Here is a 24,152-nt window from a genome sequence, read left to right as displayed (position 1 = left end):
GTAACTAAAGTTTGTAAACTTTAGTTACTATGTAATGGAAACAATTGGTTTTGGAGGGAAAGTATATGTCTTAAATCTCCTTTAAGTATAATCTTCAAAAGGTAAGACTTGACTTTGTACAATTCCCACAAAACAAGGTCCCTTGAAATAAGAAAAGTAGTTGAAAAGTAGATGTTAAGTCAATAAAGTAATGGCTCAAGTCTTCTCACAAACAACTTTACAACTTGTACGTTCACCTTTTTGAATCTATGTTACACTTTGGTTGTCTTAAGTTGTAAGGTGAGATGAAGAACAAGATGAACACCACAACAAACTTCAAGAACACATCAACAACACAACAACAATTTCCACCCCACAACAAATATCAACACACATCATGGCCAATTTTAGTGTCAACACACGGCGAATGTTCTTTTTGGTGTTGTATTTTGGTTTTAGCAAGGGTGAAGGTTGTGATGAATGTCAAGAACTCAACAACAACTTTATCAAGAGAAACAAAAACACCAACAACATCCAACCAAGACTATAACAACAAGTCCACACGTCCAAGAACACCAAATTCAACACACGGCCATGGTCTTGTTCACAACAACAACATCAATTTTTTTAAAGCTCAAATCTAGATCGACTCAAAGTGTTAATGGACAAGAATACTAACACTTGAAACAACAACACAATAAAAATAAATCCTAAACCTAGACACACAACATTCGTCCAAGATACAACAACAATAAGTTCAACTTCTCGGTCAAGATCTCAAGCTCAAGAACACGTCTTTCTTTTCTTTTTCTTATTTTTTTATTTTCTTAAAAATAAAGCCCAAGATTGATATTGTAAGAACAAAACCAAAGATGGCTTTGATACCAAATGATATAATAAAACCAAGGAACACACGAAATTGGCTCAAAATAGTCCAAACACACTCCAAAAACAGTCCACTAATTCAAAGAATTGAGGACCCTTTTGAAGACCACTCTCGGATTCAAAAATGAAATACAAGAAGAACAATATAACTAGGTGTTTGACACCTTTTACTGCCAACAACAAACTAAGTTAACAACACAAGATGAAATAACAATGAGAACAACAACAACAACAACAACAACAAAAACAGCTTCACAATACAAGATACAAAACGGATACAAGATTACAAAAGAAAAAGAATAGATAGATAGAACACGTGAAGGTATAATGTTAAGAACCCAAGAATGGTAACTCTTGGACCCTTAACACTACACACAACAATAAACCTATCTCTTACAAAGACACAAGATCCGAATCCACCTCCCAAGCATCAATGTTTCCAAGAAAATCCAAACATAAGTGATTCTACACTTGTCTAAGACCTAATTTCGATTTTGGGTGCCTCAAGGAAATAGGACTTGTGTTTCTTTGTCTTGTAAGACTTACAACTTCATTCATAAACTAAACTAAAAACCCTACAATGTTCCTTTTAATGCTATAACAAAATATAAGTTAAAATGACCAAAAGGCTCTTCAAAGAGTGGACACCCATCTAGTGTAATTTATGGGCTAATTTGGGTGCATTTTGGGCCTTTTTTACACTTCAATTGCACGTGCCAAGGCTTGGGTCTAACACGCACTCTCCTAAGTCCATATCTGTGATTATTTCCATATCATACGATCTAAATCTTGTTGTATCAAGATTCATACTTACATAAGTTATCACTTCTCAATTTGATATGTATGATTGGATCATGAACACCTCAAGGGAATCCTAAATTCTCAGCATGAATCATCTCCTTAAAGCAAGTAAGGGCAAGTCAACTCAGAATTCTGTTTCATGATGGAAATTTAAATGTTTCAGATCAATATATTCTTTCTTAGAAGACATATCATTTCCACGTTATTCCATACCATTAAGACTTCAACATTCCTACCCATCATTCAGGGATGAATGATCCCAAGGGGGAGATAATGTAATACCCTGCATTTTGGGCTAGAATAAAAATCATCGTTTCTATGCATAGATGATCCAAAATCCATAAATCCTATGCAAATTTGGCATGTTAATCAATTATGTAGTGTGTTAACCTATTTAAGCATGAATTGAGATCGTAGAGATCCCCTAACTGAAGGACGAGTTGAAAGCTTTCCTATCATTCGAGTTTGAGTGAGCGTCGAAACTTGGGTCAATTTCAATCGACCATAAATCTTTTTATATAATGAATTAGAGGTTATACTATATATCAAATGAAATATCTTCAAATTATCTTTCTAACAATACCAATTTTGCCTAAATTTGATGCCCGACCAAAAAGTTATGGCCATTTTAGCGACTAAGATAGTAGCATTATGCGATAAGCGTGCAACGCACGCACTATCACACGCATCAAAATTTCAGGTTCTGTTTCCACATTTTTAAGGGCAAAATGGGTATACTCCATCCCTTATCCAGCTATAACACAGGATTAAACTCCCAAAGCACCAAAATATTGTTCTTTTCTCTCAAATTCATCAAGAACTCACCCTAGGGTTTAAAACTAAAAACCCAAATATCTCAAGATTTAACTGTGGGTTTTCCTTAATTCTTCAAGATTCGAAATCCCCATTGCGAGGGCTACAAGAGGCACCCATCAATCGTACGTATAACATCCCAAAAGCTAGAGTTCATTCAAAAGCTTCTAATTTAAAGTGCGCGTGGTTTTTTTAAAATCTCATGGGTATGGAAATCTTGATTTTAAGAAAGGGACTTTCAGATTTATGAATATATTCAGGCTTTAGAAGCATTGATGATATTGTTTTGGCCTTTAGGCTTTCCCCCAAATTGATTTGAAATTATATATATATTGTAAGCATATGTTTTAAGGTTGATGATTGAATTGAGAGCATGATTCATGAAAAATCCCTCTCTTGTGATGATTTTCATTTACTTATGATATACTATGAAATCGTTTGAATGCATCTTAAAAAGCATGTTATGAAATATCTTGAATAATGTTTTATTTGGATTATGATTTTGATTTCAAAAGAGAGAGGGTTGTTTATGTTGATGAATGTTGAACATAATCATATAATGAGAAGGGTTGCATGGTTTGTTAAAGATTACACGACCACCATTTGTTTATTGAAAGAAATAGAATTTTGCATAGTTTTGGCTTATATTTTCGGAACATGAATTCCCTTTGTTAAATTACATGTTTGGATGGTCTGAACTATGTTTTGATGAAAGAATCATGCATGATGCATTAGGGCTCAAAAATAGGACTTTCAAGTCTTGGTGTGACAATACCAATCCAGATAATGCCATGGTAATTCAGAACAGAATAGAATGCATGTTTGAAATCAGATTTTTCAGATGATGAAACTAGAATAATACATGATTCAGAACTGAATAAAATTAGGCATAAAGAGAGCTTAGGTGATTTTCCGAAGAAGGCATGAGTTCAGACAACTCATTGCCAAAAATCATGATTTGTCGTTCTGGGTATATTATTATACTCTGGCCTAGTGCCCTGTGGCATATCAGACTCAGACACTTCAATCCTTGCGGCACACTTGGGTTGGGGGCTTCCCCACTGAGCAATGGTGGATTTCATAGAGCCCGTGGAATATCAAACTTATAGGGGAGTTCCACCTAACTCAGAAGTAATACAAAGATCCGAAACTGCTTTTGACAGAAAGGTTTTTTTATGTTTTTTTCAAGAATGCCCATGAGTTTTGAAAATTATATCTTTCATGATGTTTATGACTAGCTCTCAACTATTTTATTTATATAAAATCTTTATTTTGGATTGTTCTATGTACCAGTACATCTGTATTGACCCCTTCCTTCCAGGTTCTGAGGCACAGTCTAGGGGTCCTGATAAGTAGTAGATTTCATCAGACAGGAGTGAAGAGTACCAGTTGGTGAGCCTTCTATATTTAAGAAGGCCTAGTTTCTTTCAGACAGTTATTATTTATTATAGTTTTGGTCTAATGGGGGCCTTTTTCTAGTTTTCAGACAGTTGTTATTTTATCATGTAGTAGAGATTTCGCAGACGATTTTCAGACGGTGTTTAGTTGATATTGGATTTTATTCCTCATTGTTAAACTAAATTTAGATTATGACCATGTTTTTGTAGCAAATTTTATTTTTGCATTTCCTATTTATATATGAATGGTGTATATGATTACAAGTTAGGAGGGCTCTCGGGCCTTCATGGTTCGGAATGTCCGTCACAGCTAGGGCCCTGGTTCAGGTCATGACAGTAGGATCCGAAGTCTTGAGTCTACTTGGGATGCTGAAGAATGATTTGATGATATGGCTAGATGTCTCTCCAAGTTGCAAGAAAGCTGATGATTGAATGTGACACCACTAAATGGAAAAATTCACTTCTTAAAGCTAGCTATGGTGGATAGCTTTTATATACTGTTTCCTCTACTGGAGACTTGGATTTTGTTCAAGAATTACTTGAAAGAATCCCACTTCTTGTATTTGGAGAAAAAGAATATGGTGTCACTGATATATTATACACTGCTGCTAGGAGTAAAAGTTGTGAAATTTTGAGCTTTGCATTTATATTTCCTTAGCCTGTCCACTATTAATTCAAGATGTGAATATAGCTAGGATATTTGACCTAAATTTTATGATATACACTTCACACTCTTGACACACCTCACAACAAAAAATACACACTAACAAAAAATAGGGGAGTAATCCACATACACCTCACAGCAAAAACACACATTAATAGAAAATAGGGGAAATATCAGGAGGAAAATTGTAGAGAAATATGGAGTGAACAGGAAAGAAACCCAGAGAGAGAGAGAGCTGCCCTTTGATTCAGATATTCCGATAAAGTTTTTGCCAAAATCACCAACCCGTTCCCCTCAAAACAAACTCACCAGAAAAGCCCTCAAAAGCCTGACCAAACACCACCAATTGACCACCCTAAAAATTTGATCAAACACAACTGAACCATCACTGGAGAATAGCGGTTAAACACCCCCACCACTGTTGTTACTGTCAAGCAGTGGAATTCATCACCAGACCATTGACAACCATCAGTAAGCACCCACCACTCCATCGGCAAAATATAATTATACTCTCATAGTTTAATTTGGACCTTGAACACCCATTGAGAACCCATAATTAATATGAGTATTTTACTATTCTATCCATATTAGTTTAATATTCATATTAATTGATGTATAGCGTTTGATCTGACATTTTCTTCTTTCTTTTATATTGTGATAAAATGACATTTTCTTGGTCGAAACAAACTAAAATATAGGGCTTTGCCCATTAACTAAGCTACTATTGATTCATTTGAATTCGTTATCTAATATAATAGTTCTGCCTTTGGTGGAATTTGGTTAGTTATGACTATTTAATATGATCAAAATTTATGGATTGAAAAGAAAAATATTTTTAATTTTTAAATTCATGTTTCAGTTTATATTTACATAAAGGCATAATACATAAACATGTCCTTTAACTTGCCATCAAATCACATGTATGGCCTTCAACTTTGGGTGTGCACAAGTAAAAACTTAAACTTATATAAAATTGAACAAGTAGACACACATTTCCAACGTTGCATATGTCACAACTTGAACTAGGGCCTGGCCGTGACGGATATCCCGAATCATAAAGGACCGGGCATCCGACTCTATCTGGTAATCATGCACAACATTCATATAATAAAAGAAGATGCGGAAATATAATATGATATGGAAACATGGTCATACTTTGGATTTAGTTTAACAATAAGGAATGAAATCCAAAATCAACTAAACTACATCTGGAACAGTCTGCGAAATCTCTACTACATAATCAAATGACAACTATCTGAAATTGGGACAAGGCCCTCAGTGGACCTAAACCAAAATAAACAACATAATCTAAAAGACACAGGCCTTCTGGAATTAAGAAGGCTCACCAACTGCACACTTCACTGATGTCTGAGAACTCTACTATTTAGCAGGACCTCTGAACTGAGCTTTAAACCATGGGAGATAGGGGTCAATATAAATGTACTGGTATGCAGAGCAAACCCAAAATAATAATATATGTTCAACATATATGAGAGCAATTTAAAATAGTTCATAAACATATCATATGGTAAGAAATCACATAGGCATTTTCGAAAAACTCTGTAAAATCATCTAAACTCTGAGACATTCTTTGTTTTACTTCTGTGCTAGGTGGTATACCATACAACTCTGAAATTTCACGGGCTATATGGAAGCTTCCATTAACTCTGCAGCCAAGCCCCCAACCCAAGTATGCCGCAAGGGTCAGATTCTCTGAATCTACTATGCCACACGGCCGTCGCCAGCGTACAATAATAATCTACCCGTATCAGCAAATACGATTTCAGGCTAAGAGTTACTTGAACTCAATCCCTCTTCGGGTAACCACCTAACCCTCTTTAAGCCCATTTTTAACTCTTTTAAAATCATGCATCTTCTGAAAACATACTCTAAAATCTCTTATCTGTTATGGCATACATACTTATGGTATCATCATACCATTGACTTGCAAGTCACACCTCTAAGCCATTAATAACATATTATAATCTCTATTTTTAAAAGATAAGTTTGGGACCACCATATCAATAAATCAATTCAAAGAAACTCTTTCTCAAACCTCATGTAAACGCATGCAAGGCACTCTCTTTGTCAAGCATTTCAATAATACAATGTGGTCAAGTCAAATTTCTCAATCACATGCAACACTTTCTCATTTAAAACAAGGATGTAATTATATCAAGAAGATCCCTCTCATCATCTCTAAATCACGCTCAAACACAAAGGTGTTGAGAAAATTAGTTTCAAAACCATAATCATGCATTTCAAAACATTCACAATAAGATCATAAACTTGAATTTATCATAAGAGAGACTTATAATCTGTGCTCTCAAACAAATCTTAAATTTTAATTTCATACATATACATATACTTGTAAATCAATTTAAAGGGATGAGGCCTAAAGGCCAAAACAACAATATCAATAACATGCATAAAGCATAATAAAAATTATGGATTTCAAACCCCTTTAACAAATTCATGCTTTATAATCTTTAAATCATAATTGAGTATTTTCAACAAGCCCATGTATTTTTAGGATAAACCTCACATACCTCAAATAGGAAATTAGAGACTGATTCTTGAAGCCTACGGTTTGGGGATTTCAAATCTTCAATCAATTTTGAAAATCCACGGTTGAATCTTGAGATTCTTGGAAGAGGTTTTGGGATACTTAGGGCTTTTGCTTTGTAGAGAATGAAGATTTGGGCATAAAGTTCTTTTGTTATGCCATTGATTGTATGTTTATAGATGGATTGGGGTAGGGTAATTTCCCAAAATACCCCCCTTTTAACCCTTAACATAACCGGAAAATATAACTGGGAGCCCAATTTTATGGGCCACCGCAACGTGCCACTATCGCGGTGGCTCACTGAAAATTGATGAATGGAATTCTTGGGATCACCGCAACGTGGAGCCATCGCGTTGTCCCACTAGTTGGGACCTGTAACTTCAGCGCGATGCGCCACAATCGCGCTAGGCTACTGGAATTTAACAATTGCTAAATAGACCCTCTCCGTGACGCGCCAAGTACTAAAATGATGGTTTTTATTCTAGCCTGAAATGCGGGGTGTTACAGCATAATACATGTAGGACGCCATGTAGGATGCCACATAGAAAATATGTATCTACTTTTTCAACGTTATACAAGTTTAAGTGCTTACTTGTGCATAGCCAAAGTTGGAGGTCATAAATATGATTTGATAACAAGTTAAAGGGCATGTTTATGTATTGTACCTTATATGAATTGATGTTGGTCGCAAAATGTTATACCTTGTGACCTAAGCATAGAACCAATCTTTTTTATAGACACAACTGTATAAAAAGAAAAAAAAAGACTATTATTAGTTATAAATAGTGCATTGGTTGGTATAACCTCAACAAGGAATGTAGGTTTAAAGGCAGAGGCGGATGTAGCTTAATATGTTCTGGATAAACTATTATACATATTAAGTGGATTTCTTAACACACGTACAAAAAGTTTTGGCCAAAGCTAGATCTAGCCCCGCCCTATTTACAAGTGTATAGAATTAGGGAAAATGGTTCAGTGGACCCTTGTACTATGTCCGTTTTGTAATGTCGACACTTCTACTTACATGTTTGTCATCTGGACCCTTGAACCCACTAAAAAGCAACATTTTAAACACATTTTCTGATGTGGCATCCTATGTGGCTAGGACCACATATGAGCGTGAAGTTTAGCTTCCTAGCGTACGTCAACCATCATAAAAAGGGCCCCAATGGTCATAAAAGACCTTATAAATGCTCTTTCTTCCTCATTTGCTTCCAACACCATTGTTGGAGCAATTTGAGTTTTTTTTCTCCCTTCTTCTCAATTTTTTCTCTCTCTAAGTTCTTGTTCCTTAATTTTTTTTCCTGTTCTATTTGTAATATTGGAAAGTTAATTTATTTTGTAATTTTTTGCAACACCATGACAGTTCGGGTTTGTTATTATGGGCTTTTTGTTGAACTTAAGATGTCAAGAACACCAACCAACCCTAAAAGAATATTTTAGGGCTGTCAAAAATATAAAGTTGGTAATGGTTGTGGATTCTTTCGATGGGCTAATAAAAATGAACAATATAAAGGCAGACATAGAAGGCAACACAAACAAGAAGGACTGGAAAGATATGGAAGGCACGAAAGACATGAAAGATCAAGCATTAGTATTGATATCACTGTAATCATTATTATTGTCATCTGGTTTCTATCTGTTGTATTTAAGATGGCTTGATCTTTGTAATTGCAATGTGCAATGAAAATGAAATTCAAATTTATTGACAAACACCATTTTGGCAACGTAGAAATCTTTAATATATATTGTCTTAACAAGAGTTGACACCAAAAAGCTTGTCTTAACAACATCTTAAATGAGAAATACACCAGAAGTCTTAAAAAAATTTCTTAACAACAATTGGGATCAATACAGAAAGAGAATTATACTAATGTGTTCCTTGAGTACTTGTTGTGGACTGATTCTTGCTGGCTTGAGCGCTTGATGTGGCTTGAGTGGTTGTAGATGATTTTGCCTTTGATCTTTTGTAACTCTATTCTTGTAGCTGTCTTTGAGTTACTACAGCTCCATCTTTCTACCTTAGTCCATTTGGTTTGAAACCCAAGTCAATATTGGTTGGAACTGAACTAATAAGTGTTGGACTATGTAACACTCTATCAGTATTTTCAAATTGTAAAAATTAAAAAAAAAAGTTATAGATGCACTAATTAATACCAGTTAAATGTAAATTACATTATAAGAAACTTACCCTCTCCACTACACTGCCACTTGGTCCAAACAGCGTACCAAAATCAGCTTTTATTACCTTCTTTTGCCTTGGTCTTTTATATGCAAGATTTGCACCACCTCTTAAAGATGTACTAGTCTTCCTCTTTTGGCCACCAACACCACTAGTGGACTGTTGAGTTGTAGATTGTGTAGCATTACCACCTACTGCTGAAGTGGCAATGGGCATCACAACAGTTACAGGCCTTATATCAGCTGTTGAGGCACTTGCAGGCCTCACACCACCAACTGATGCAGTATTTATAGGCCTTCCTGCAGCTTTCGATACACTGTGAGAATTTGCAAGCCTTCTTGCACCTTTTGGTGCACTATGAGTATTTGTAGGCATTCTGTGGCTTAGTTTAGCATTTGAAGGCATCTCTTCAGCTATTAAAGCATTTCCAGGTCTCTCAGCAGCAGCTGCTGCTGTAGTACTAGTGTTGGCTTACACACTTGGTTAACTGCCACAGCTACTACTGAAATTTTTTTTCTACAAAAAAATATGTAAAGGTCAAAAACACATTCAAAAAGAGTAAAATTCATCAATAAAAAAATTTTAGCTTACCAAAGTTGGACATCCTTTCTTGTTGTGTCCAATAGACTTGCACACAGAACATGTCATTTTTTTTCCCTTTCTTGTAGCCTTTCCAAACTTTTTCTTAATAGGTTCATCCTTAGCTTTCTTTTTATTTTTACCTGGCCTTCCAAGCATGGGAGTAATCTCAGGTGGCTCAATTAGTGGTCTTGTGCTTCTTGGCCACATCTTAATATGTCATTTGTTGAATATACTTATCATATGCCTTCAAGTATGTTTTTCTTTGATACCAGTGATCAACAAATGACTAAACATTCCATCCCTTGTAATGCATTACAGCAATTGCATGTGCACAAAGAATTTCCTTTAGTTGCCATGACCTACAACTACATTGCTTCCTCTTCACATTAACAACATGTGTATATGGTGGATCACAAATCTCAAAGTATATATCACCATTAAACCTCACCTCACACTTGGCTGCATATTATTCATTCTCTGCAAGAACTTTCATAGTCATTGGTGATACATCACTGATCCATTTTTCTGAAAAATCTCTTATTTGATTCATTCTTTCCATGACTTTGCATCTTATTTCCTCCAACATAGTGATAATTGTTTTGAACCTAGCAGCTAAAATCCAACTATTGAAAGTCTCACACATGTTGTTCGCAACCACATCACACCTGTTATGTTCTTTAAAAAAAGCCCTACACAATGTCTCTTTGTTGTACTTGAGCAAATCTTCTACAACTTTAACACCCAACTCACTTATTTCATTAAGTTTTGTTGCAAATACATTTCAAATGGGGCCTTTGCAACCTGCCAAAATTTTTTTCTCCTTTCTTCACCACTCCAAACCTGCTTCCAATTGGTCCATATATGTCTAGCACACCATTTATGCTCAGCATTTAGCAGTAGATTAGTAAGTGACAAATGAAGACCCTATCAAAACATGTAAAACAATAGTTAAACAATAATGACATCACTACAGCAAACTGAAAAAAATAACTGAAAAATATGAAACTTTATACCTTTTGCATATCAGACATTATTGTCAAACCTTCACCTTCATTTTCTTCAAGTTCCAAATCATGGCTGATGCATCTAAGAAATCAAAACCATGTGTCCTTGGTTTTTTTATCGACCACAGTCTATGCTACAAGGTACATTTGATTATTTCCATCTTTAGAAATGCAAGACAACAAGATACCTTTACATACACCCTTAAGAAAGGCACCATCTAAACCAATTATTCTTCTACAGCCCTCTTTACATCCACTTTTTAAGGCCCCAAGGCAAATATAAATGCCCATAAACACCTCTTTTCCTGGAATTGCATTCTTGAATGTCCTAATAGATACAGTGGTATCAGGATTGGTGGTCCTCAACTGTTCAGTATAGTCCTATAACCTAGCAAAGTCTTCAATAAAATCACCAAAATGTTCATTCATAATTCTAATTTTTACCTTTCTATAGGTTGTTTTACTAACATACAACCTATAGTCCTTCCTTAAAAGTGCTTGAATCTGATGCAGTTTTATTGATGGATCACTCATAATCCTATCCTTGTAATGTTTACTAATCCACAAAGGGTTACACATCTTATTTCTTGTCCTTTTAGAACACTTGTGGATAGGAAAGTAAGTTTTCACTCTAAAATTTCCTATGTTATCAACACTTCTAAGAATAACCCAAGTAAAACTCTTATTCTTACACTTTGCCCTTACCCTTTCCTTCTCATTAGGTTTCAACTTAAGGTTCACACCATTTTGAATAAAGTAAGTCTAAACATACTTTCTTTGCAATTTATCAAAGTAAATCTTGCTAGATGAAGTTCTGGGTAGTAGATCTACCAGTTTATCATCATCAATAGGATCTCCTTTCTCTTCACTAATGTCACTACCCGGATATGAACTATCAAAATAAGGGTCATCCCCACCCAGTTTACCTTCATATTTAACCCCTCTTGCTCTTACAAATATCCTTAAAATCAACATTTATACCTACTGGTCCAGATGGTATCTCGTCTAGATTCACCCTATCAGCCTTTTCTTTTGTTTGTTTGTCAATGTTAGACTTTGTATCTTGAAGCAACTCATAATCAAAATCACTCAACTATTTAATGTTTTCATCAGCATCATAAAATGAATCGCCATCAGAATCAGTGATATCAAAAACTAATTCAGAATCAAATGTTTGAAGATGGTATGTGGAGAAATCATTAACTTGACCTTCCCCTAAGTCTTCTAAAGAAACCTTAGCTTTTCCTTTGACTTCCCTAGGAGGCTGATTTTCATTTATATACTCATCTTCATTTATAACCAATGGATGAGATGAAAACACATCAGCCCTATAATTTTCAAAAGGGGCTTCCACATCACCATTACTAAGTAGTAATAATGGTGGAATGACTGCCACAACATCATTAACAACTATAGGTTCACTAATTTGGTGAACAACATATACATCAACAAAATCTCCAGGTTTTTAAACTATTAGTAAATCTTAAAACATCAGCATCACTATCTAACTTGTAATAATAGCCCTTTTTGTTTACTCTACACCAAAAGATTTTGTAACACCCCAATTCGCTGAACCGAAATTCTACACGGTGCTCATGACCCCGAGGGACCACAAGCTAACTCATGAATGATATCTGTACCTGTATACTGCAAATCATGATATAATAATACGGAATACATAGAACTGTAAGGCCATAAGGTTCAACTAAATAAAATAATATGGGTGAAAATACCCAAAATAACTGAATCTGAAAGCTAAGTCTGAACGTAAATCTGAACATAAATCTGAAAGCCTCTAAACTATATGAATAAGGAGTTGAAGGAACGTGTCTCTAACTAACTCCATAAAACTGAACTGAAGAAATAAATAAATATATCAAATCATATTGTCCTCGAATCAATAAGGACTCACTGTGTCTCTGCGACTAGAATGCTACCGCTACTGCTGGGCTGGAGCTCGTGTCTCGAAACCTATGGTGTAACATAAAAAGAAAGCACCATAGCGCAAATGCGTCAGTACAACTGGAGTACTGAGTATACGAGAAAGGTAGGCTGAACATAAAGGGTTTCATGTATGAACAACACTGACTGACTAATATGAACATGGGAGTGCAAACACACATATATAGAAACTAGGATCGTGAATACGTGATAGCATGACCTATAAGCTAATACATGGTTTACTGATAACTGTTATGACTGATACTAAAACTGATAACATGGACGACTGTATCTGACAGTCCTGTATATACTAAAATCTAAATAACGCCCTGAGTTCTTTTATTGAGACTGATACTGAAACTATGGGAAGTAGTGTTTAACCAACATGCCCCATGTATGCCGTTATGGCTAATCTGGGGTCCAATCTCTGTCCCAACTAGAGGGGTGTCAATACCGTGCCATGGGTAAGGACAGCCTAGGAGTGACCCTTATCTGGCGGGTACTCAATGAGAACGGTGGGAACCCTAAACTGACAGGTTAAGCCACATCATCAACCCTAATCTAATGGGTTAAGATGTCTCAACCTACGCTGGCTACGTAGTTCTGGAACACAAGGATGACTATTAAGAATCACACCCTGAACTGACGGGTGAGTTCCCATCCTTGGGTTAACTCGGTGCTAACCTCTACTCCCATTTGGAGGGACTGGACATGAATAACTAATTGCGCATGACTTAATCTTACTGAGTTCCATTGACTAGAGGAATGTTACTGATATCTGACAACTGACTAAGATCATGAGGTTTTCCTGAGTCGCATGACTGACTGAAGTCTATGGATCATAGCTTGAGTTCGGATATCATGAAACATTACATAGCTCTAGGCACACAGCTATAGTTTTTGGGTACAAGTACCCCCAGGACTCATTAGGAGGAAACTGACACACATTACATGACTTGATCACAAGATTTGAGTCCACAATTCATAATATCATAAGTAAGGCTTTCATAATAAGAATGATTCTCAACAAACTATCACATGATCGGGAATGCACGCAATATATATATACTTGCATGGCTTCAATAACATGGTTATTCCATATCGCAACAATATCATGAGCATCTTGTACAACTTCTTCAATTCAAGACAGTAGCACAGGGATCGCGTTGAACATAAACTTAGAACATGGAATAGTCATTTAGGACTTATTATGTCATAAAAGCATGATTTCTATTTCCTTAGGTATTTTCACAAACATCTTACATGCACATCTTAGGCATAGGTGGATTCATCAAGATTACAAATATTCAACCACTAATTTCACATATTTATACGTTAAATACCACCATATCCTTACAATAAACATACAAAGATCCCATCTTAGGCATCATCAAACTTCAACCACATGAACATCAACCACCAACAGCATAAACATCATGATACAAAATTTAGAAGTTGGTTCTTGAGCTTCATGGATTAGAGGAGTCCATGAATCAACTCACGCATACCTTAGAAGGAAGATTCTTGATGATTGACGTAGGAATTTCCTTGAAATCGGATCTTCAAGTTTAGTTACGTAAACCTAGTTGTTTTTCTCTTTTAGTGCTCTTGGATGATGATCTTTGAGATGATAATAGGGTTGTAATATGTTTAGAAGCTATATATTTCATAAGGTTAAGTTTAGGGACGTGTAAGGAGTGTTAAAAGACTTAATTACCCTTAAAATAACTCAAAACGGAGTATTTTTGGCACCTGAAACTGACTTAGGCGGCGCCCAAGTGATTGCCCGCCCAACCAATCGCCTATGTTTCGCTGGGCGGTGCTTAACCAATCGCCTATCCTTACTGTCTCTCACGAAAATGGGTATAACTTTTCGCTTGGGTATTGGATTAAGGCGAAATTGGTATCGTTGGAAAGCTAATTCGATTCTCTAAAATTTGGTGGGTCTAAATCAGCCAAAATACCATATTAACATCAAGTTATACTCGTTCAAAGATGACCCTTGCAAAATCGAACACTAAAACTTGATGGATTCAAAAACTCTTAGCTTGTATTACCTTAAGTGACACATATGAACATGCTTAATGCATCATAAGCTATCCTATCACTAGGATATTCATTGTAAGTCATGTACTCAAGTATGAATCACAAGATAGGAGATTTCATACGTAGGAATGCTTATTCACTTCCTAGCTTAGAAACATGCGGGGTATTACAGATTTCAACTTTTTCCACATCCAAATCTACTGCTAAGTTATGAAATAGCATAATATGAAGCTCATCTGCATCTACTCTAATTTTTTCAGGAATACAAACTCCATTTACATTAGATCAGGGTCTGACAAAAAGACCCCCCTAGGTGAATTGAAGTGTTACCCTTGTGTCCATTTTTTAGAAAACCTATACAATGACAAGATAACATATACTATTAGTCAATTATCCACAAAGCCCTAATTTTTAAACAAAAAATAAAGAAACAAAAAAATCAATTCTGATTTTACCAAAAAAAAATTAAAATGTAGTCGAAATAACAATACATGCCATTGAAGGCACAAAATTGTTATACACACGTTTAATAGGAGCAGTAAACAACAAAAAAAATCAAAAAGCCCAAAGTTTTCGGACTCAATTATCATTTTATGAAAAAACCCTTAATTCTAATCAAAATCCCAATCTATGTCATTGAAGGCATATCACCACTACAAATACTACCTACAACAACAATAGATACAAAACAGAGCAAAACCACCCAAAAAATCGAAGAAAATAGTTCATAATCGGGAAACCCTAAAACCACTAAAACTGACTCCATCAAATCGACAAGAAGCTTCAAAATAAACTACGAAATACTACAACTACCCCCAAAATATTAAATACTTACACAGATCGCAACAACCATCAACAACAATCGGACTAAATTAAGTTAAAATCGGGGTAATTTTGAATTTGGGATAATAGAGACGAAGGACGAAAAAAAAGGGTCTTAAATGACCTAATTTTTTGAACCAAATTTACTATTTATACTCTAGACACGTCATTTCCTACGTGGAAATTATTTTACAAATATTTGATGACGTGTCCGCAATTGTGCAACACATTCAAATGAGTAGACCAACAAAGGGTTTAAAATGTTGTTTTTTAGTGGGTTCATGGGTCCGGATGACAAACATGTAAATAGAAGTGTCCACATTACAAAACGGACATAGTATAAGGATCCACTAAACCATTTTGCCATAGAATTATACATAAGTAAAATCGTCAAAATCATACTAGGAAGAAAAGATTCTATTAAGAAGTTTTAAAAATGTTGCTAGGAGAGTAACCTGTTTGCTGGTTGATTTATGAAACGTTTGTTGATATATTGTGGATTAGGGTCAGGAACTAGAATTCTGCAGCAGAACAATCAGGGATACCGATTTCCCACAATGTAGGACCACTCCTCAGAGGCTCGTATACAAGTTCACCGATATCAACATCAGAAGCTGAAGCCATATTTGTAATCTCCAATGAAGCCAGGTACCCATGCATAGAGGTTATAGTCCCCAGGACGAACATTTTGGATTGAGAAATAGCCTTCATCATCTGAGTTGGTTCAGAATTGGTAGCCCTGAGGAGTAAAATATAGTGTAACTTACTCTTGCGTTTGTTCTTATTTAACTCTGTCATAAAATCATGTACGATGGCACATGCAGTATTTGTTAAGCGCAAATATTACATCTTGTCATTATACGTAGTTATCTTAATGGCGTTCGTGGCTTCAGAGACTGAGTTGTAGCAGTGCTAACTGGAAACTTGCATCTTACCTTGCATTCTCTTTGAAATGATCCAGCATCTCCAGGTGGAGTTATCCCCACAAAAGCACCCTTTGCAGATAAATACTCCTTACTTATATACCTTCCACCAATACAAAATTGAACAAAACTTGAATTTCATGTGAACATGTAGTAATTCGATTCTTTCATTTTTCATGATTGGAAAATAGAGAAAATGTTCTTTGAATAGCCAGGGAGAGGGAAAATTTTGAATCTCTACCTGTCATTGACTACTAATCTTACCTCGGATGGCACCTGGTTGGTCGGCTTTTGGAAAATCTTCTGAACTTGGAAAACTATTAGGCCAACACCCAACAGTCGACTTCTTTGAGCATCTAAATTAACGCATACATATAATTTGCCAGAATCCCACTGGAGGATCTAAGCAAATGAAGCCGTGGACTTTGTTATCTTTGTTCTCACGCGAGTACTGATACTTGTCATCAACCTACTCGTTGGAACAAACACAGATGTTGAGGCTTACATATCAAGTGATTATACATATCAAAAAGAAGCACGTTTTCACGCTGACAGAGAGCTTTATATATACTTCTCCTTTAAATTCTGGCTCCACAGGATCAACCAACAAGCAGCACAGCTTCTGTATATGCCAATTCCTTCCCTCTTAGAGGTACGCCATCTTCAGGAAGGGGCATTAGCCTTTCCCTATCATCTGCCATAGCCATGTACCGAAACCTAAAAGTTGGATACAAGCAAATCACTTCATCATTAATTCAGCAGATCTGTAAAGAAAACTAAGTGGATTTTACATAAGACACATCCTTTTTCTTGTGAGAAATTAAAAATTAAGCTTCCAGAAGTTCCAATTCTTGGTTGAAAAAGTTCTTATACAGAGGGAGACATAGTACTTTTCGATGCTGAGCATGAAAGCTATCCTTGTTTCATTGAGGTTGAATACTGGTATATCCTCTTTGTGTTCATCAATAGCATAAGAGTAAAAAACAGGCGAATCCCGAAGAATTATGAACCTGAAAATTACCATATCTCAATGCTGCTACATAAAAAATTCTACGTTTGCATTCACGAGATGAATCCCGAGGGGTCAGTGGAAACTTAATTAGAATGTTTTCCAAGTTTCAGCTGGTGCACTCAGCTTCCCAAGTAGCTTCTTCTATCTTTTGATTTCTCCAAAGCATCTTCACCAAAGCTATATCCTTAGTCCTCAATCTACAAACTTGCCTATCCACTATCTCGACCGGGACTTCCTTATAAGACAAGGAAGTGTACCATGAGATATATGGATGTGCATAAAAAAGTTACACAAAAGGAAGAACCTGAACCTTTTGTCTATGGTTAACGGGGAAAGCTCGTCCTGAAGTGAAGGATCCCATGTCCTTGTAAATGAGAGCTCTATCTGTTCTTCAGTTTCTACAACTTCAAAACTATTACCTTCAATCCTGCATAACATCTAATTATGAGCACCGATATAGAAATTGTGATAAATTATATGCATCGGCAGATCATGGCTATGTTGTTGTTTAAGGGAAAATATTACTCATCAAATTTTCCTCTTGTTCCAACAGTTCCAGGTACACTCCAGTTTTTTAAGTCCCAGAACCTGCAGATACATTGTAAAAATAGCTAAAATAACGACTTAACTACACATAAACTCAATAGACAGAGTGCTAACTTACAATGATTTCTACTTTTAACTTCGTATTACTTTCTCTAACTATCATAACATTGTTATTAGAGTTCATGGTCAAAAATACACCTAAACCATCACCTTTTTTGTGAGTTGCATCCTTATAGATACATTGTAATGGTTAAAGTATTTAAGTTCCAACCCAAATTTTGAATTGGCCTACACATTGACACATGTCTATTGTAGAGTGGGAACAGTATTTAGCCAGTTCAGCATTGAGATGTGTTTTAATACAAAAGGAGTAAAGTATGTAGAGTAAACAATGGATAGTTGGGGTATGAAACTAGCTAAAAAGTGATAGATTAGGTATGTTTTGGACCATTAACTCTTGTTATTAGTCAAAACACTCTCTTATCTGCTTATATAATTATTTTCTTGGGAAAACATTTGTCTTAGCCAAACAGTTGATAGTAACATTTTTCATAAGAAATGACTTTCGTCGGACCAAACACACTCTAAAAAAGAACAAAAAAGTAGAATTCATGTGGTTTACCCTCCAAACAAGTATTTAGGAATATAAGCACACCCCAAAGGGAGCAAATAAAAACGAATGGATGAAATACCTTCTAGTTAATAATTTTCTTAAGAACTGTGCAATTTAAAAAGGTGCTAAAGTAAATAGAAATGGAGTACCTACTAACTTCAACTATTCAACTTAAGGATTGTTCAAAACTATATAAGGAGACTACTTATACTTTTTTCCTTTAATGTGAGATTATTGGGCATCGGAATGTCGATAATTTAATATGACATGTAAAGAAATATATTTTGTGCTTAATTCAACTTTAAAAACTAGCTTACAAGAAGAAGATTGCTCAAAATTATATTAAAGAACAGGAGACTGGAGACCACCACACATCTATTTATGATGAGTCTTTTAACACGGGTTGAAATCTGAATTAGTCATGGTGGACAAATAGGAAAGGGAAAAGGCATCGTTTCCATCGCAAACTACACAAGAAAAGTCGAAGTCATAACTAAACTATACCAGTGACCTATTACACACCTAAACTATAAAAAAGTGATACTTTTTACCCCCTAGATCTGACGTAGAAAAACCATAATTATTTAAATGAAATATAGCGCGTCTAGTAGCAAAATTAACGCCAAAATAAAAAAATTCCTCCCCCACCCCCAAACTCCAACCCCACGCCCAAATAACACAATTTCTTCATACCCCATCCTCCACCTTCATCGATTAGATGTCAATTTCACAATGAACAAAATTAAATTATATTTAATTTTAAACGGGCAAAACCAAATTTTATATTAAAAAAAATACAAAATATAAAATTGGAATCCAAATTGAATTTGTTGTTTTCAATTTGCCGGCATTCCGACAAACTCAAACGGTGATGAATATCGAAGGATAGGTCGAGAATTCTGTAGCAAGGACGTTTTCCGGTGAGTTCTCATCGGAAAAGTCGGATTCACCGTCTGTTTTCTCCTCTCTGTCTGTTAACTATTAATCCATCAAAAAATGGAGCTTGACACCACATTATTTTTGAAAAAATAAAAAATTATAGCTGAAAAACAAATAGAAAAAGTAAGAAAATGTCGTTGGTCATTACACTAAAGCATAAAGGTCAACAGTCGAGTGGCCATTTTCTGAAATAATAATGGCAGGTTGGCCATTTAAGTAAAAAAAAAAAAGTGGTATGTGTGTGCATATGTTTAAATTTAAAAAAAATTATGAAAATAATAAATTTATTATTTTTTTCGTATTATGCTGACGTGGCAGGCGCGTGTGCAACACCACACCACATGCAAGTGGTATAATGCTTTACAGGATGTAAAAAGTATCATTTTTTTATTGTTTAGGTGTGTAATAGGTCACTAGTATAGTTTAGATGTGGTTTCGACTTTTCTTGTATAGTTTGGAATGTAAACGATGTCTTTTTCCCAATAGAAAAATATAATACTCCCTTCGTTACTTTTTGTTTGCTTTTTTGGGCTTAGGCACACTATTTAATAAAGTCCTTAATTTTAGAAAATTAAAAATAATTTTAGAAAATTAAAAATAATTTTATCAATATATCCTTAATTAATTATGTGCCGCTTTCTAAATTGTAGTAATTAAATGCATTGAAAAAAAAATCTCAATTAATGGTCTTAGTAATTTGAATAAGAATATAATAAGAGGATATTGACCAAATTATTCTTAAAGATTAAAGGAGTATTTAAAAAGAAATATAAACATATAAAAAGGAAATGGAGGGAGTAATTCTTTTTAAAGACCATCTGGGAATTAATAAACATCATCATACTACTATCCTCGCTCTTTTCTAATTGTCATGTTTATTAAAAATAATTGTTCCTAAATTTAAAAAAATCAAAAGAATTAATTATTTTTGCAACTTTACCTTTAGCATTAATTATTCTACAAGAGGCAAGAAAATAGATAAAAACTAAAGAATTAATTAGGGAATCATGATTCAAATTACACTTATAATTAACCTTTTATCAAAAATTGTGCAACATATCCATATTAGGGTTGGTGTTCTATACCTATGTTGGGGCACTAAGTAAAACTTACACGCACTCGGTGTATATACCAAGCCAATATATGTATGCCTTGTGTTTGAATTTAAAGTTTATGTTACTTAACCATGATTAATCAATATATATTTTACTTAATTTAACTACATAATCATGGTAAAAAATATTAATTTGATGTATACACAGAATGCGTGTAAGTTTTTACGGTGGGGGCACTTGTATGTATATTTGCATTAGGATCCGCCTAAATTGGGCACATGTATTAGCATTAGGGTTCAACTAAATTTGAATTCGCTGATTATACACCTGTTTATATATTGAATGCCCAACTCATCTATAGGAGGAAAAAATCAAAAACTTTTAAAGTCAATCTCACTACAATCACGTAACCAACAACAAAAAATATTTACTTGCCATTCAAGAATCACCCCAAAATCCTTTCTATCTTAATAAACCCTTGTGGTTCAGTCCTTACTCGCCCGCACATAGCTGAAGTTTTAGTCACCGGACTGCCCTTTTTCCTTATGGGGTTCAAGAGGGGTGATGTTATTGAAGTAGCAAGCAAAGATGAAGGATTTGTTGGTTCATATTATGAAGCAATTGTGGTGTGTCAACCACTCAAGAAAGATTACATAGTACAGTATAAAACCCTAATGAGAGATGATCATTCTGGTCCCTTGACTGAGTTTGTTACCCTTGATGAACTCCGGCCCGTGCCACCGGAGATTCCAGTGAGTAGATTCGACGTGCATGATCGAGTAGATGCTTATAGTAATGATGGATGGTGGGTTGGAAAAATTACTGGTAAAATTGGTGCTACGTACTTTGTATACTTTGAATTAAGTGGAGATGAATGTGGTTATGGTATTAGTGATTTGAGAGTTCATCAAGATTGGGCTGATGGAAAATGGATTTGTTCAAAAGAGGGTGCAATTAGTGTTTGAAGAAGCAAATACTTTTCTTGACAATAGAAATTTAGTGGGTGTTTGGCAATGTTTCATTGTGAAAATTGAAAAAAAATTAATTTTTTTCAATTTGAAAAATGATATATATTTGGAAATTGGATTTGTGAAGTTGTTTTTGAATTTTTGTGAGTAATTTGGAGTGAGCTGAAAACATGTTTTTTGTTGTTTTTCAAATTTTTGAAAAGTTCGGAATTTTGCGGCTAAACGTGTTTTCTAGAGTTAAACTTGACAAGTAGGAAAAAATTTCATGGCCAAACGCCCTCTTAATTTCGTTGAGGGCATAGCATATTGATCAGGCTTGAATTTTACTTTAAATCTTAGGGAAATTGATGAGGGATTTATGATTTAGTATTGTTGTTCATTTGTTTGATGTGGTATAAGTATTTTCTTTAAATTATTCAGACAGAAATTTGTACAAAAAAAAAACTGTTCAATTTTAGTAAACCTTGTGGTGTTCCTTCAGTAATTCAATACGATACATGTTCTATCTCTATTATTAGTTTTTTTCTTCTTACCTTGCTTTTTAGTTTTTTAGCCAATGGCCTATCGAAAATTGTCTCTCTAAGGTGAACTCCGCATAAAGAACAAAAGGAGCACACCAACTAGTTGCTGTGATTAAATAGATATGATTGAGAGGTCTTTTTAAAATATATAATAGTTCTTCAAGATATATACACATATGTATACAGAACTTTTTTCAAAGTTAATGAATGTACGTGCACCCCTATTAAAAGGCTAGATCAGCCCATGACTCTTCTCGTAGTAGTACTTTTGTTGAGTTTTATTTTGTCAAGGATTATAATTTATATGCTTCTCTTTTTCCAATCAAAATCAAAATGGGGGGCATGCTTAATTATTTCTAAGAGAAATTAGGATTTGTACTAGGCATTCAAGTTGTTGTATTATGTACCTATGTAGAACATATTTCCCTTGGAATGCAAATCAAAAAGACAAAAGGAAAATCATTTTCATTGTTTTTCCTATTGGATGCGAAACGCATTAGTAAGCATATTTTCTAATCAGTTAATGGTATTATTAGTTAAAATTGTAAGGGAGTTCCTATTTGTGGTCACAATTTGGTACTTTATAAACAAAGATAATTAGGTATATTGGCTAAAACATTTGTGAACCTAATTTTCTTAAAAAAAAGATTTTCTAAATCTTCGGGATAATATCCACGAAAATACCTGAAGTTTGACTGGATTACCAGTAGAGCATATTGAACTTTGTGGAGGTCTATTACCCCAGACTTTTTTGTTCGTATTTTAATGACATATATCTGCCACTTGGCACATTGCGTGTTAGTCACGCGCATTAAGCGCGTGAACAGTGCTAAAAACGTTTTAAATTCTTTTTTTTTTGTCAAACAACCCCTTAATTTTATAATTCTCTAAAGTTTTATATTTTTAGTTATTTAAAGTTTTTCATTCTTTTTCTCCTTTCTCCTTTCTTCTTTCTTCTTTTTTCTTTCTCTTTCTTCTTGAGTTTCAGTTTTTTCTTCCTATTTGTTGCAGTCCATTTCGTTCCGTTTCAGTTTCCATTCTTGAAGCTTCTGTCATTGAAACTGGAAACTCAATGGAAGAAAGTTTGGGGTTTTGAGTTTAAGAAAGTTTGTTGAAGAAAGTTTTCAAGAAATTTGAGTTGGAATGGACTTGGAATTTGAAACTCAATGGAAGATTCAATTGAGTTGGCGTAATTTGAAAATGGAATTTGAAAACTTTTGTGCCGGATGAAGAAAACTAATAGAAAATTTCATTCAATTATTGAAAATTCAATGTATGTTTTTTATACATAAACTGAAATTCAAGTGAATTCACATAAATTCAATGTGCAAGAAAATTTTTTATTAAACTCAATGGAATTCAAAGTTTGAAACTAGAAATTGAATTTGGAAACTTGTGTGATAAGAATGGACTTGAAATTTGAAATTGACTCAATGAAATTTGATTTGTAGGATGAATTTGAATTGTGGAATCTTTAATATGGTTGTAATGGTGAAAAAATATTAAAAAGTGATAAAATGGAGAAGACAAAGCGTGTGTACCACACATTCCACCTAAAAAAATTGGGTATACGTTTTGGAGGATTAATTTCACTTTAAAAAAGTTCGGGGGAATTAATTCCGATTAAAAAAATATAGGAGGTAATAGGACCCCCGCAAAGTTCAATATTCTCCACTAAAAATTTGGTTAAAATTTAGGTATTTTCATGAATATTATCACATTTTATAATGTTTTTATACATAAACCCAATTTTACCTTTCATAATCCAAATCTCTTTCCCCCAAACACAGTTTAGGCAAATTCCTAAAGTTGGTCTTAGCCGACAAGTAAACACTACATAGAGATACATCAACTCATCTCCACTATGTCAGTTGAATACTCCGACTTACAAAA

The 24,152-nt window shown here is 34.6% G+C and overlaps 1 protein-coding gene and 1 pseudogene across 1 annotated transcript; one reads left to right on the top strand and one right to left on the bottom strand.

Moving 5' to 3' along the window:
- Window positions 1–11,966: 11,966 nt before the first annotated feature.
- LOC107876815 lies at window positions 11,967–19,474 on the bottom strand (annotated as a pseudogene).
- Window positions 19,475–21,315: 1,841 nt separating this feature from the next.
- Window positions 21,316–21,735, top strand: LOC107876814 (protein AGENET DOMAIN (AGD)-CONTAINING P1-like). Its single transcript, XM_016723659.1, has one exon. It carries the CDS (start codon window positions 21,316–21,318, stop codon window positions 21,733–21,735), a length of 420 nt encoding a protein of 139 aa, XP_016579145.1.
- The last annotated feature ends 2,417 nt before the right edge of the window (window positions 21,736–24,152 follow it).

The sequence above is a fragment of the Capsicum annuum genome, chromosome 7 (assembly GCF_002878395.1).
Source record: "Capsicum annuum cultivar UCD-10X-F1 chromosome 7, UCD10Xv1.1, whole genome shotgun sequence".
In the NCBI taxonomy this organism is placed as follows: Eukaryota; Viridiplantae; Streptophyta; class Magnoliopsida; order Solanales; family Solanaceae; genus Capsicum; species Capsicum annuum.
Note: the sequence above shows the minus strand (reverse complement) of the source record. Positions and strands in the feature narration are given on the sequence as shown.